The 16,715-nt window shown below is 36.4% G+C and overlaps 1 protein-coding gene across 1 annotated transcript in view; it reads left to right on the top strand.

The window, feature by feature from the left end:
- Window positions 1-16,403, top strand: part of nubp1 (nucleotide binding protein 1 (MinD homolog, E. coli)) — a 46,268-nt gene extending 29,865 nt beyond the window's left edge. Inside the window, exons 7-11 of the mRNA XM_067414639.1 lie at window positions 602-756; window positions 2,152-2,262; window positions 7,411-7,513; window positions 7,844-7,927; window positions 15,937-16,403. Of these exons, the coding sequence (XP_067270740.1) occupies window positions 602-756; window positions 2,152-2,262; window positions 7,411-7,513; window positions 7,844-7,927; window positions 15,937-15,986 (503 nt within the window). The 3' untranslated portion in view covers window positions 15,987-16,403. The remainder of the gene's footprint in view (window positions 1-601; window positions 757-2,151; window positions 2,263-7,410; window positions 7,514-7,843; window positions 7,928-15,936) is intronic.
- Window positions 16,404-16,715: the final 312 nt, after the last annotated feature.

Genomic DNA, 16,715 nt, shown 5'->3' with positions numbered 1-16,715 from the left:
GTTATAAAGCACTCTGTTATCTCTGTGCTTTCTGTTTACTTTGTGAGAGTTGTGAGAAAGGCTCATTGTGAGTATCACTGGCCTTGTCTGGCTGAAATAGAATTTAGAAAATCAGGATTATATTTCATTATATCTCCGGACTGCACCTAAAATGGGTGCAAATGCTTCCAAAAAAATCAAGTCAGTCGATATGTGATTTCGCCGGATGTAATTTTGTAAGAGGTTAATGTGCCATTGTTTCCTGCACGCGATATCGAACGCAACGAAAGCTGTGATGTAGGATACGCAAACAAATGATTCTTCTAAACTGGAACTTTTTATTTGCTCTTGATTCATTCAGTCACTGAGTCTGCCACTGACATTTTACAGTTAAGTTTGATTCTAAATGGACTCTGAACATTTTTTTGTTATAGATTAATGGTATTTTTTAAAAACATTTAAATATTTGATGACAAATAATATTAGTGTTTTTTTATTAGGCCCATTTATATGGTTAAATCAACTTTAAGGGAAACTGAAGTGCTAAACAGTTCAGTTGTTTGCAACTTGATACATTTGGTATTGTATATTGTTTCATTTTTGGTATCTTGCTATTGTTTAGGCATGATAAAACAGTTCCTGAGGGATGTAGACTGGGGAGAAGTGGACTATCTGATCGTAGACACGCCCCCAGGAACATCTGATGAACACTTGTCCATTGTGCAGTATCTTAGCGGTGCTGGCATTGATGGGGCGGTCATCATCACCACCCCGCAGGTGAACAGCAACACTCAGACATGTGAAACACTGCTTGTTCCAGGAAATTGCTTTTACATGTGATCTAGTTTGCATTTAAAAAAAAGATTAACAGAAAAAAAAAGAAACAACACGTGCAAAATGATCTGGTTTGTTTTAGGTGTTCAGATGTATTGACGTGCCAAGAACAGTATGCTTTCACACTTAACTGAAAGTTTAAAAAAAAATTGTTAATTTCCTGCACATTACCAGTGAAGTGGAACTTAGTGGTGTGAACACTGTACAAAAAAAAAGTTATTTATGTCTTCAGTTCCACACATGCTTAAAGAAGCCACCTATAAATATGTATAACAACAAGCATCAAGTAGTAGGCGATTGATTAGTAACATCAATAATAAATCATGTTTAGAGAGGCTTCCACTGCAGCTATGTGAAAGGACACAAAAATGCACTTCCTTAAAATTGCCAACGGTCATTTTTTGCAGGACCATAGTGTTTTGCAATACCAGACTGCTTTACGGTTTAGAATTTAATGTTTGCTTTGTAGATGTTAGGGTCACCATTGTCAAGACACATACTGTCACCACTGCACATGAGGGGGGAAAAGTATCATCCAACGTAAACAATTTTGCTGGAATAGTTCAACCAAAAATGGAAATGATCCCATAATTTACTCGCCCTCAAGCCATCCTAGATGTAGATGACATTCTTCTTTGCGAATACAATCAGACTTATGTTTAAAACATGTCCTGGCTAATCCAAGCATTATAATGGCAGTGAATTGCAGCCCAAAATTTGAAATATTTGGGGGTTTAATAAAGGCCTTCTGAAGCGTATCTATGGGTTCGTGTAAGAAAAATATCCATGTTTAAAACTTGATAAACTGAAGTATCCAACAGACCACCTTCCATATTCAACTTACGAAGAAAGTGTAACAACTTTAGCAGTTCAAAACACTTAAGTCTAACGTCATTGTCGCACCAGTTACTCTTTTTTCGAAAGTTGAATGCTTAAGTCGGTCTGCCAGAAGCTAGATATTTTACTTTTGTAGTGTGTTAAATATTGATATTTTTCTTACACAAACCCATCGCTTCGATTCAGAAGGCCTTTATTAACCCCCCGGAGCGGTGTGGAGCACTTTTATGATGGATAGATGCACTTTTATGGACTTGAGACAAGCCAGTTGCATTCGAAAGTGTTAAAAGTGTTTAAAAAAAATGTTAAAACAAAAATGTTTTAATATAACTCCGATTGCATTTTTCTGAGAGAAGAATATGATGCATACCTAGGATGGCTTGAGGGTAAGTAAATCATGGGATATTTACATTTTTGGGTGAACTGTCCCTTTAATTTGTAACCGCATGTTTTGACTGCTGTATAATGTTTCTTGTTATTATTGTTCCCATTCTTGAATAGGAAGTATCTTTGCAGGATGTGAGAAAAGAGATCCGATTCTGTAAAAAGGTCAAATTGCCCATCATCGGTGTGATTGAAAACATGAGTGGCTTTGTTTGTCCTAAATGCAAGGTATAGTATACAAGTTTAAATTCCATCTTACGGTAAATTACAGCACACATCACCCTTAATGTTTTCTGTATGATAATAATTTTGAATATTATTATTTTTTCTAACTTGTGTAATGAAGTTCGATATTTTCTTCTTTTTGTTTTTTTATGTGTATTTATATAATATGCAGTATATCAAAAAAGAAGCCTCTGCTTTTAAACAAAAAAAAAACTGTTTTGTTCTAGCTTCATGCATTCTTTGTTATTATAGGGTTAGTTCAATAGGGTTAGTTCACCCAAAAATGAAATTGATGTCATTAATGACTCACTCAAATGTCGTTCCACACCCGTAAGACCTCCGTTCATCTTCGGAACACATTTTAAGATATTTTATATTTAGTCCGACAACGTATCTAAGTGTATGCACACTATACTGTCCATGTCCAGAAAGGGAATAAAAACATCCTCAAAAAGTAGTCCATATGTGACATCAGTTAGTTAGTTGATTAGAATCTCTTGAAGCATCGAAAATACATTTTGGTCCAAAAATAACAAAATCTACCACTTTATTCAGCATTGTCTTCTCTTCCTGGTTTGTGTTCAATCCTCAAATAAAGATTCAAACGGTTGTGAATCAGTGAATCGATCAATGATTCGGGTTGCCAAAGTCATGTGATTTCAGCAATGTGGCAATTTGACATGCGATCCGAATCATTGATCGATTCACTGATTCACAACCGTTTGAATCTTTATTTGAAGTTTGAACACTAACAAGGAAGAGAAGACAATGCTGAATGAAGTCATAGTTTTTGTTATTTTTGGACCAAGATGTATTTTTGTCATTTTTAAACCTTTTTTAACCCATGTATTTTTAACCCTTTAACACTTGAAGGTGGGTAAGTTTCATAAAATCAACAAAAGTCCAAATAAAAATGTTTTAAGCTAAAGCGTGCATAAGCAATGGTTTTATCGCTTGTTTCTACTTGTTTGTCGCATGTGTTTTGATCCAGAGATTCTGTATTCTTTCAAAATGTGGAAAAAGTGAAGCACTGCAAATACTTTCTAGATGCACTGTAGTTTGTACATGAATATCTTAGGGCATTTGCACAAATACAGGACCTTCTCCAAAAATTAGCATATTGTGATAAAGTTCATTATTTTCCATAATGTAATGATAAAAATTCAACTTTCATATATTTTAGATTCATTGCACACCAACTGAAATATTTCAGGTCTTTTATTGTTTTAATACTGATGATTTTGGCATACAGCTCATGAAAAATTCTCTAAAAAATTAGCATATCATGAAAAGGCTTTTTTAAATGAGCTATTGACCTAATCATCTGAATCAACTAAATAACTCTAAACACCTGCAAAAGATTCCTGAGGCTTTTAAAAACTCTCAGCCTGGTTCATTACTCAAAACCGCAATCATGGGTAAGACTGCCGACCCGACCCTGTCCAGAAGGCCATCATTGACACCCTTAAGCGAGAGGGTAAGACACAGAAAGAAATTTCTGAACGAATAGGCTGTTCCCAGATTGCTGTATCAAGGCACCTCAGTGGGAAGTCTGTGGGAAGGAAAAAGTGTGGCAAAAAACGCTGCACAACGAGAAGAGGTGACCGGACCCTGAGGAAGATTGTGGAGAAGGACCGATTCCAGACCTTGGGGGACCTGCGGAAGTAGTGGACTGAGTCTGGAGTAGAAACATCCGGAGCCACCGTGCACAGGCGTGTGCAGGAAATGGGCTACAGGTGCCGCATTCCCCAGGTCAAGACACTTTTGGGCTACAGAGAAGCAGCACTGGACTGTTGCTCAGTGGTCCAAAGTACTTTTTTCGGATGAAAGCTAATTTTGCATGTCGTTCGGATATCAAGGTGCCAGAGTCTGGAGGAAGACTGGGGAGAAGGAAATGCCAAAATGCCAGAAGTCCAGTGTCAAGTACCCACAGTCAGTGATGGTCTGGGATGCCATGTCAGCTGCTGGTGTTGGTCCACTGTGTTTTATCAAGGGCAGGGTCAATGCAGCTAGCTATCAGGAGATTTTGGAGCACTTTATGCTTCCATCTTCTGAAAAGCTTTATGGAGATGAAGATTTGTTTTTTCAGCATGACCTGGCACCTGCTCACAGTGCCAAAACCACTGGTAAATGGTTTACTGACCATGGTATTACTGTGCTCAATTGGCCTGCCAACTCTCCTGACCTAAACCCCATAGAGAATCTGTGGGATATTGTGAAGAGAAAGTTGAGAGACGCAAGACCCAACACTCTGGATGAGCTTAATGCCGCTATCGAAGCATCCTGGGCCTCCAGAACACCTCAGCAGTGCCACAGGCTGATCGCCTCCATGCCACGCCGCATTGAAGCAGTCATTTCTGCAAAAGGATTTCTGACCAAGTATCGAGTGCATAACTGAACATAATTATTTGAAGGTTGACTTTTTTGTATTAAAAACACTTTTCTTTTATTGGTCGGATGAAATATGCAAATTTTTTGAGAAATTTTGGGTTTTCATGAGCTGTATGCCAAAATCATCAGTATTAAAACAATAAAAGACCTGAAATATTTCAGTTGGTGTGCAATGAATCTAAAATGTATGAAAGTTTGATTTTTATCATTACGTTATGGAAAATAATTAACTTTATCACAATTTTTTGAGACGGACCTGTAGATTACCAAGTATCTTGTTCAAAAATACACATCTGTATTTAGAAGGTGGTGTATCATCTCCATAAAAGTCAATGAGATTGACATACATATGACACAAGGCACTTTAATCTCTTATAATGTTGTGTAGCAATATAATGCTGCACCTGATAATCGTTAAGGGCTTTTGCAATCAATTCCACCAACTCAAATGGTATGAGTATATCTATCTCATACAAATCACCAAACACTTGAATGCTCTTTTTATACCAATGTTGTTATTCCATCTGTAAATGCATCTGAAAGAACAAATGGACTATTGTTATACTGTATATTGGAAATAACCATTTGCATTTTTCCTGAACTCCACCACAAACTACATAGAGACAAAGAGATTTCTGACATACGTCACAACACAGCCCAGGGGAATTAATAATGCCTCATCATCCCCAGCCTGATGAATTTGTATCATTCATTCTTCTACTCTATTCATACCGATTTCATTTGCAGTTCACAAAAATAAAGTAAAAAAATATTTTATGATATAGTTGTAATCTTTAATTATAATAAAATAAATTAATACTTGTATTAATTGATTTAATTAATTGATCAAAAGTGACATTATTTATAATGTTACAAAACAATAATTTTTCAAATAAATGCTGTTCTTTTGAACATTCTATTCATCAAAGACCGCACAACTCTTTTAGCATTGATGATGATAAATGTTTCTTGAGCAGAAAATCAGCATATCAGAATAATTTCTGAAGAATTATGTGACACTAGCCTGGTTTTCATCCAATTATATATATATATATATATATATATATATTAAAAATTAAAAATTAAAATTGCATTTTATATTTTTTTGATTTATTTTTTTTCCGGACGTTTTTAGCGCATCAATATGTTTACTTATATAGCTGATGGAAATGACAATTATCGATAATCAAATGTTGACAGTCTTTTTTCATTTAACTTTAGCGTATAAATTCTGTTGATACTTCAAATGTCACAAAAAAAACAGTTTGGAAACACTTTTTGTTGAGAAATGGGGCTTTTACCATAGACTGTAAAAAAAAATATGGACGTAGTATCCGTGACGTCAACCATAGGATTCCAATAAGCCGTTCTAAAGCTTAAAGTAGAGATGAGTTGGCCGTTGTCATCTTTGCTAGCGCGTCATCGCCGTCACTCCTGGATAACATAAAATGAGCAAAAAGGGATTTGGGCAGAGCTTAGGTGACGCGATGACTATAAACAGCTGATAAATGGCTATCCACCTGTCACTCAAAGTAACCACGCCACTTAATTATGCAGAACTTTAAGGCTTTATATAATGTAAACGAATGAGTTCACCCCCTCACAGTTGTCATGAAGGGCAAAATTAGCCGTATAGACCAAAACCACAATTTGTACCAGGCTGTAAACATGTTTTTTTTCTGCTGTAAAGTTGGGAATTTTAACATGGGGCTCAATAAGATTCACCTCCCTTCTGGAGCCTGTCCCTAGTGGTCAATCGAGGAATTGCAGTTTACATTACTTCCGTATTGGCTTCAAGAGGGATCATGGGAGGTTGCCGCTTGGCTTTAATGCAAATAACTTTGGTGTCACATGACATAATTAGCCTATAGGGTCCATGTTCATGGTGTTTTTTAGTTTTAAAGCACCGTTTGTCTGTAGTTCTATGTAGATGCATTAAATCTATTTTATTCATATTATAAATTGTATATTCAATTATTTTATTACTGTCGTAAGAATAAGAGGTTTTGCCTCTCAAACATTATTCATCGTTATTTTTGTCATTTTGTCTGTTTTTTACAATCTGATAAAACTCAGAAATATCATAGCTGCACCCTTTTCTGAATATTGCTTGGTCAAGTATTGATCTAAATAGTCTTTATAACAGAGTTAAAAAAAAGACGGTTGTTAATAACAATTATTTTATATACAGACTACAATTTAATCATATATAATAACGTTTTGTTTCAAAATAGATGAGGGAAATATAGTGGCTTAAAAATCTTGGTAGCTCATCAAAAATAAAAATGGGGCATCTGTCAAACAAAGGAACGCTGTTGGAGTAGTTTCCACTACTGACAAAAAAAAACATTACATCATCTGATCTGAAAAAATAAATGTAATGCCATGAAATCAGATCTCATGGGCAAGATCGGGCTACTTGAAAATAAAATTGAACATCGCAATCATGACACTTTTTACTCAAACAAATTAGAAAAAATAAAGTGTTGAATCCAGAAAAAACACAGGAATTAATTGCATTTTAAAATATATTCAAATAGAAGAAAAAAAATGTCACACATTGTCAGGAAATAACTTCAAATCCATTCTCTTCATCGCATAAAGCTTTTTTTTTAAATGCTCCATTGAACTTGCATGGAAAAGAGCGATTCATGTGAATTACAGAAGACAGATGGTTGTACATGTTTAAAATGACACAGGTGACTGACCTGTCACAGCATTATATATAGTTTTTTTGATACCCTTTGTCTCTGTTTACAGAATACTTCACAGATATTTCCTCTGACCACTGGAGGAGCACAGAGAATGTGTGAAGAACTAAATCTCCCTCTGTTGGGCAGAGTACCCCTGGACCCACGAATAGGTACAATGAGCATTAATCGATAAGCATTTACAAGGAAGAGAATGTTTTAAACCGGATTAAATAATGATGAAATACTATTGTACATTTGTTCCCCATTAAGTGGTCAAGACATGAGGAAGTATAACAATTTACACCGTAGCACTGTGGTGCATACCATTTCTTGATTTTGTGAGAGTGTTTCCTTGTTTTTATATTTACTTCATGTAAGTCAGTAGATTGAATCATGTACGAAAAAACTCCCTGCAGTAGTTCTTCTAAAACATTTAAAGAAAATTCAGCAGCCAGCAGTTTCTAGTTCTCAAAATCTACTTCTGTATTTTGCTTTTCAAGGGAAAAGCTGCGATGAGGGAAAGTCTTTCCTAACTGAAGTTCCAGAATCTCCTGCAGCATTGGCCTATCAGGGCATAGTCCAGAGTAAGTCATCAAAACGCCAGCAAGCCTCTCATTACTTACCTGTCCCATAAGCTACTGAACTGACACAGCGAACCATTCTGGTAATGTCACTTTTGTGTGTTACCTAACAGTTCTAATTACAGGTGTAAACAAACCAAGAATTACTGGTTTAGACAAACTAAGGTTCATGGAGGGTGGCAGACTCGAGAAACGGGCAACAGGAGAGATCTCTGGAGAGCGTATGGACTGAGTTACAGAAAGGATTGAGTTGCTGTGAAGCGCCAGCGGGCGTGTTGATGTTTTGTTGAAATAAAAAGTACCTAAGTCTCCTTTAAACCTTCACTAACTACAAACTTGTTACACTGGTGCTGAAACCTGGCAAGTAAGAAGGCGGGGTCGGCTTAAAGGAGACTCGGGTACTTTTTATTTCTTCAAGTCAGTGATCTAACAATACATCAATACGCCCACTGTCGCTCAACAGCAACTCAATCCTTTCTGTAACTCAGTCCATACGCTTTCTAGAGCTCTCCCCTGTTGAACGAGTCTCCAGTCCGTCTCCCTCCATGAATGTCCTCTTCCAGCTGATTTTATGCAATTTCTCCACGCCCATTACTGGAACAAGACGAAGGTTCATTTGACCCACTAATTCTGCGCTTGTCTCCGAACTCTCTCCCGTTATGGACCTCGCTAAACCACGTCCCCTGCCACAACAATACTGTTCATAAATGATTACATAAATGATTCCCTTTTATTTAGGGCTGTGTTAACGTGACAATACATAACGTAACGTAACATGACAATGCCAAAACACAATTTTGCACACGTGAATTAGGACATGGCAACCAAATGTAAAATTGCAGCCATGTAAATATTTTGATTTGTGCTGATTGAGTGAAGATGGCTATGTGATAATATTGACTTTTCGCGATTTTCTAAGAATTAAACAATATTCCGTGAGTTATTCTTCTGGACTTTCCCAAATCCTCACTCACGTCCTTTTGTAGGGGATTAGAAATGTTTCTTCCTTCTGTTCACCTTTAATCCCAATATTCTCTACCCTGGTCCTACCAGACTGTCGTACATTTCATTTGTACTGAGAGTCTGGCCACTCCTTTGACAAGCGTTAACTTCCGTGAAGTCGGGCACTCTGTTGAAGTTTAAAACATTTGGATCTGCCCAGAGCCACTCTGGATCTGCCATAACCAATCGCTAAAATTTGGTGACGCATGTCGTGCGCAAACTAACACGGCATCAACGTCATTGTTCGCAACCACTCTCTCTGTTCGCTGATTGGACCGGAGAAAACCAGCGACTATACCTCAAACCCAAACGATGTACTGAAGGGGACATTTTTTTGAGTGGGAGTACATATGAGGGTGGAGCCAGGCTAAATATTCACATCGTTTTTTTTATAGAATTTATCACCCGACTGTTTTTTAGATTTTATATCTTATGGCAAGTTTTAATGTTTGATATAATTTAATATAGTATATAAATATGGATTGTGATATTGTGTTTGCCATGTAAATAGTTATGATGCTAACATGGGGTTAAAAACTTAATTAACAAACAAACAAGCCTGCCAAAACAACAGAATGCATTAGGCTATGGACTTTTTTGTTTTGTTTTAATTGAATTGAATTCGGCAAATGACAGTAATCTCAACAAGTGATTTGTTAATTGGCAAATTACATTATTGGTCACAATGTGCACTCTTACAGTTATATCTTTTTCTTGTAGAAATTTTTTAGAAAATTAGTTTGTGCTTGTTAGACAAGGTAAGGTACATCAAGTTTATTTGTGTAGTGCATTTCACACGTGCCGCTAATTCGGTTTTGATTTCTCTGGAAGCTCAACGTCAAACAGCCTATAATATATCGCTCGTGCGGAAGATGAAATTCGCTCTCCTGACCTTTTACAACCAGTGTCAATTGCATCAGAAGAAAACATTAGACAAACAGACATCGGAAGATATTAGACAAGAGATGGGCTCTGTCCTGCTTGTGTCCCACAGTCCTATCCAAGCGCAAAGCGGGACATACAACTGAACATTTAACTTTGTGGGAAATATTATTAAACTTGGCTTACTTCCTAAATTGTATGTAATTTCTATTGCTTTCCATGTTCAATGACTTTGTAACCTATATAAATTGTAATGCACTTTTAATATTTGATGTTTTGCCAAGAAACGGATGTATCCTACGCAAGGGGGTAGGATACATTTTCGCACTGAAAATGTTTGAAAACGACTGAATAAAGGACAGATTACCCCTGACATTAAGAGTAAACACCTGCACAGATAACACAATATAAAGACAGTGTGTTAGCAGTTTGATTGAGAGAATTTAATTCCCCATTCTTTTTATGAAAACCGGTTGTTACAACGGATTTTTGAGTTGTGAAACTCAATGGGCATAAGGCATTTAAATGAGTGCCAAGAATGCCTAAGATAACTTTCTGAGAACTTTATTTATACAGAATCTGTCTTCCCCTTTTTGGTTCCTTAAAGGTGTTGCACTTGATCTATTTCTCTTGATCCGTATACACTCTTTTACCACTCTATTAGGTACAAGGTGTATACTTTTTAGACTGTGATGATGCATTTTCTATAGTTATCAACAGTGCTTTTAAAAAAAAATCAGTTTAAAAAAAAAAAAATGTATAAGACTATCCTTTGTGGTATATTACATTGGAAGTATATTGCCAAAAATATACTCTAATAAAAAGGGTCTGAAGAAGAAATGTGATTTTGCTAGAATCTGTGATTTTAAGAAAAAAAGGCCTTATTCGTGAATTTATAAAGTTCCAAAATCCATTATGTAAATAGTTAAATTCAATTGAATCAAACTATTTATGTATTTGTCAACATCATAGTTTTAAAGTAAACATTCTGTATTGTTAAATTTTTTGAAACATCACCAGCATTCCTGCACACATTAAAAAAGATACCATAACAACCAAACAGCAACTATGTTCTTTGACCTCAGTTTAGCATTAACATAATCCAACAGTCACTTGAATACATCAACCTGCAACTAGGCCATGGATTTTCTGAGCAGAACTCATTGCGTGTAAGCTGCACGTAATGTTAAATACTTACTCTTGGTAAAAAAGGCATAAAAGCATCTTCATTCCTATGAAGGCTTAAAGTTTCCATGGCATGACATTTTTATTTTATGAGGTTTTTCAACATTAATATGAGTTCCCCTAACCTGAATATTGTGAATATTAAATCTTAAGTGTCAGTCTTAGAGTTGATTCATGACACTTCGCTGTGCCACAAACAGGATTTTGGATCATGACATTTGGACCAATCACTGAATAGATTTCCTTATTTAAAAATATTCTCAGATAAATTGACATTGAATGGTGAATTTCCTAAGAGGAGTTTACATTCAACACAGAATTTTCTAGGGCTGTACCAGAATATTACACTATTTGTTCAGTGGGTTGGTATTCAATTTTTAAATTTGGGATTCGAATATTCAGGCGAAATACAATACTATCTTTATAGCCTAGCCAACAGTTGAATAGGAATACAACTTAGTACATAATACATATATTTGCTGCTTCTTAGCCTAAGTAGCTGTCTAGAGCGAACAATTGCACTAGCTTACATGGAAGAAACCGCAAGCCTGAACTTGCATTTTGGGTTAAAGCTGCGTTGGTTTGACTTTGTGGAAAATAGAATAATAGAATCAAAATGTATGTGTAAAAAACATTTTCCCTGTACAGCCATGAAAGAATGAAAGTGCACATTTTAGTTTCGGTTTTGAATAAGCGCTTCGGCTGCGGGTCATTAGACTATTAATGAAAAACACAACAACAAAACAGTACAGTGGCAAACTCCCTTGAAGGTGGGATAAGTGTTATTTTAAAACCGTTTTAGAAAAAGGACACGGGCCGAGTGGAATAGCAAACTTGTAGCCAATCAGAAGGTAAGGGGCGTGTCTACTTTTGATGGTGAGAAGAGCGCTCGCTCTCGCTCTGTGCACGTCATTATTCAAAACACACGAGTCACACATGACGGACATTAGCCGAGAACTAGCCTAATATATGCTGCTTGAATATGCTCGTGTGTCATGTTCACTTGTTAGTCCATTTGCGATCGTATTGTGTCTCACTTCAGCGATGATAAAGACCCGTTCATTTCCACACCGTATGGAGCATCTAAATCTCCTCACTGTGTGCTTCAAGCATCAGCTCACACAATGTCTCCGACAAGTAAGATACTATACTCCTAATATATGTTTTTTTACTCTTTTCATGATCTATATAACCCTTATCCAGTCATAATTGTAATATGTCGTTAGCTGGGCTGCCGTGCTTGTATTCTATAGAGTTGTTCATGAGAACAGTTTGATCGCTATGACTCTAATCTTGTCATAATTGTAATATGTCGTTAGCTGGACTGTGTGCTTATGTACTATCGAGTTGTTCATGATAACGGTTTGTGGGTGTTTTTGTGATTGCTGTAACTCTAATCTTGTCATAATAATAATATGTTCGTTAGTTGGACTGTCTTGCTCGTGTACTATCGAGTTGTTCACATGAACGGTTTGTGTTTTTGTGATAGAAGGGATGACTTTTTCATTGAATATTCGACCTGGATTAGATGCACACAGATTCTGCCATAGCCGTTGATGCCTCTGGGTTACGTATGTGTGGGGCGGCGCTATCAAAATAGGGGCGAGACCCTTTTGGGGGTAGGGGCGTGTTTGTTTTGGTGATTTGAAATATCAACAACGGTTACCAGATAGCACTTACCCCACCTTTAACTCCGTTATTTATGAGAAAAACACTTTCCCGCCAAACACAGAATTTTCTGGGTTTTCACTGTTAGATGCTAGGGGGCACTGTTGCGCATCTTTTAAATGAGTACAGAATCTCCTAATCAAAACACGTGAGGAAGACACAGTAAAACAAGCGATCATATGTACGCAAATTCATATGTAAAATAACATGATCATCAACATTAAACATTATATAAATCAAAACTATCTAATGTTAGTGAACTAAGGGTGCGTTCACACTTGTCATGTTTGGTTCGATTAAAACGAACCCTGGTGCGGTTGCTCGGTTAGTGCGGTTCATTTGAACATATGTGAACGCTGCCACCCGAACTCTGGTGCGCACCAAACAAGCGGACCGAGACCGCTAAAAAGATGGGTCTCGGTCCGCTTCCAAACGAACTCTGGTGCGGTTCGATTGATATATGAACGCAACACGGACCAAAGACATGTAAACGGACCAAAAACCGGACGTATAATGTCACAAGATGCCACGCATAATGCAGCTGATTTGACGACGCGGAAAGATCGGTGTACGTTATCCAAAATGAGTAACTTTAACGTTAGAGGGCAAATGTAGAGCAACGAGGAAGAGCCTCATCAATATTTGGTCTGACGAGCATGTTTCGAAAATGCTAGAAAAAACACACAAAAAGCATACCTGGCTCTTCTCATCAAAGTTCCTGTGTTGCCCATTATTAGCAGGTACAGACGACAGAACGGCCGTCTCTGCACAACGGAGGATATCCTGCTGCTGTTATGAATGTTTTGAACATTTTATGAGCTCTTCATGAGTTCTCAGCGGGTAAAAATAATGCCACATGTACACGCATAAAATGATCGCGTTTAATCCAGCACATAGCGTTGTTTTGAACATTTCATGAGCTCTTCATGAGTTCTCTGGTAAAAAATAACGCCATATGTGTTACACACATAAAATGATCGCGTTTAATCCAGCACACAGCGTTGTTTTGAATGTTGTGAACATTTCATGAGCTCTTCATGAGTTCTCTGGTAAAAAAATAATGCCATATGTACACGCATAAAATGCCTGCGCGTGTAATCCGCACACAGCATTGTTTTGAATGTTCGGTAAACGAGCTCCTACGTCATATAAACCGACCAATCAGGTTGTGAGCGTCTCCCTGTGCCTTTGGTTCGGTAACTTTAGGTTCGCTGTTAAAAATGCCCGTGTGAACGCTAAGCGGACCAGGACTATTATGTTTGTTTTTGTTTTTTGGTCCGGACCAAACTAACCAAACGAACCGAACTACAAGTGTGAACGCACCCTAAATGTGACCCGAGGACGAGTTACAGGACTGTGCAAGCATTAGGAGTGTTGATGGACTCGAGGCCTTGATTAAAAAAAGGAATGCATAAGTTACAATAAAAATAAAAAAGCTCTTTTTTTTTTTTTTGTTATAAAACAAAATATTATATTATATGACATTTTTGTGAAAATGGTCAAAAACCCTGGCGGTGGCTGGCAACTTGATTTGAGTTATTTTTTGATTGTTTTTACAAATTGATTGATTGATTCCATACTTCACGAGAAACGCTGGTGCCGATCATCTGCGTTTCACCGCATTAACCATGCCCTCTTTAAATATATGACCAATCACACAATAGTTCTCGGACACCCAAAAGAAAAATGTTTTGCTTGACAATGTGTCAAGAACAAGCTGCGAGAACTCCCAAACCAGGGCTGCAAGAACAAAATGAAATCATGGGAGACACAAATTTGTTTTCCTTCTGAGTATGTCCCAAGCTTAACGGCCTTAAGAGTGATTCTTAGCTTTAATAAATTTGATAACTTGCTTTTATACTTAAGTTAGAAAGTATGAGTACATTTCATGAATTCTCAGTACTTAAGACTAAAATAGCACTTTAACCACTTAAGCTCTGCACGTGAGTCCAAAATTGCATCAACATAATCTTTTTTAAAAATCTATAACTCGCGCACCACAAAACTAGACATATATGGTATCATTTGAAAGATTAGAACCTCGGCTTTCTTAATAACCCAATACCTTCTGCATTTATATTACACAGAAGAAAATAATACGGTCTGAATTCGACCCCCCCTTGGAGAAAATCATGCAAATAATATAAAATTTCATATTTTTATCACACAAACACACCTAAAATAGACAAGTCGTATATCAAATGAAAGCTATCTGCCTCAGGAATATCGCTGAGCAGTTAATTTCACCGATCCAATAATTTACAGTAAATTTATTATCAAAAGAATGGAAATGACTCCTTTGAACAACCAAACACATGAGTAGTATTCCTGTTCGGATCACAAATTTGTTGTAAAGCTACTAGCCTCAAACACTATATCAGCTACTATCCTCAAACACCTAAGGTATTCCTTAGGTTGTTTGCTTCAGAATGAGACTATTTTTACATGTCTGTGAGCAGCAAGCATGGCCAAATGACCCTGTAAAATGTCACCGATGTCCAGATCAAAACATGTTATGCAGACAAATACTCTTATTATTGCAAGTTTTGATTGTCGATGTTAGCCACGATTTCTGATGATGTAATCACATATTGCATCATGCGACAGAAAAGCTGAGAATCTCAGCTCTTTATAGACATGTGGATCATGATTCTAGACCAATCAGAGCCCGAGATATCCCTTTACAAATTTGAAGAGGCGGAGCCTTCTTTTCGATTTCCTAGTGGCCAGTTTATGTCAGTGGAGATGAGTAGGAGTTATTAGATACTTTTATTTGCAAGGAGATATCAAGAAATTTATTTTTTCCCCTGTTTAGTGCCAATTTATAGAATCAAAAGAAACTTCTAAAAAGCTTGGATACCAAAATGATGATAATATAATTAATAACAAATTAATAAAAAATAAATCAAAATATATATTTTTTTATTTATGTTCATCATAAGATTGTGAATAGATACAATATAATATATGCAATATTCCACCACTGTGTTAAAATGTAGAGTTTTTTCTGTAAAATGAGACCATTTTTATCAATTTACTCCAATGTATGTGGGTAGGGCGCTGAATGTGCTGCAGAGCTGAAGTGATTAAGAAGCTTGATAAATACAGGCCCTGATGTCAGTGTGATCCTTCCCTAGACCCAGAATACAGAAGTGTGTATTCTTTAGAATCCGGATATCTTGCTATTTTGACTCAATGTTTAGTTAAGTTTGCAGTTATGTGCTTGGCATTTGCTTAATTTGTGCTGACAATATTTATTTATTTTTTCTTCACAGAAATCAGAGATTATTGTTCTTCCCATTCTGCATCAGATGATCCTTGTTGATACAGAGAATGTCCAGCCAGATCATGATTCTGATTCCAGATCAAAGATCATGATTATCTGCTTAATACTCTTGGACACGAAAATGTATTTACAGGGCAACGTAGCCTTTAAGTCTGGATAACCAGATTGCTTTGAATCACAGATTTCAAATATATAATATTATATATATATATTATAATTTCACATGAAGCTGTACATGAATTCAAGTATACAAATTGCAAATGATGAAAGTGAAACAGAAATATAATTATTACTGAAAAGAAAGAGTCTTGGTCTGTCCATTTAATTAATTATCAGAAAACTTGCAATGTGGATCATACAGTGACCTTTTCCTGTCAGTAGAGAATGGCTAATGTTTGATTTTGTGTTTTAAATGCTTTGTAAAATTTGCTAATAAATACTTTAAGACAACAATTTCTAAATCTGATCTGTACTACACCTCATACTTTCTTTAAATGCAACACATGCACCTTTTATAGCACACTCACCATTGAACCTTTTTTATTATTCTGTGATACAATTAAGTACCAAAATGTTTCTGAAGCACATCAGAGTATTTATAATGTTCGTTGAGTATTATTCATAGTGCTACCATAAGTACTTGCATTCAACTCAAAATTTTGGGGAGTTTCCATTTTTTTTAAGGTGTTGTCTGCTAGATCAATATTTGTTTTGAGTCACTGCAAAGTATTTAGGGGTCTTTTTTGCTTTGGCTGCATCCAAAAGCTG

Source organism: Pseudorasbora parva, chromosome 2, assembly GCF_024679245.1.
Source record: "Pseudorasbora parva isolate DD20220531a chromosome 2, ASM2467924v1, whole genome shotgun sequence".
NCBI classification, from domain to species: domain Eukaryota; kingdom Metazoa; phylum Chordata; class Actinopteri; order Cypriniformes; family Gobionidae; genus Pseudorasbora; species Pseudorasbora parva.
This window is presented reverse-complemented; position numbering and strand designations above follow the sequence as displayed.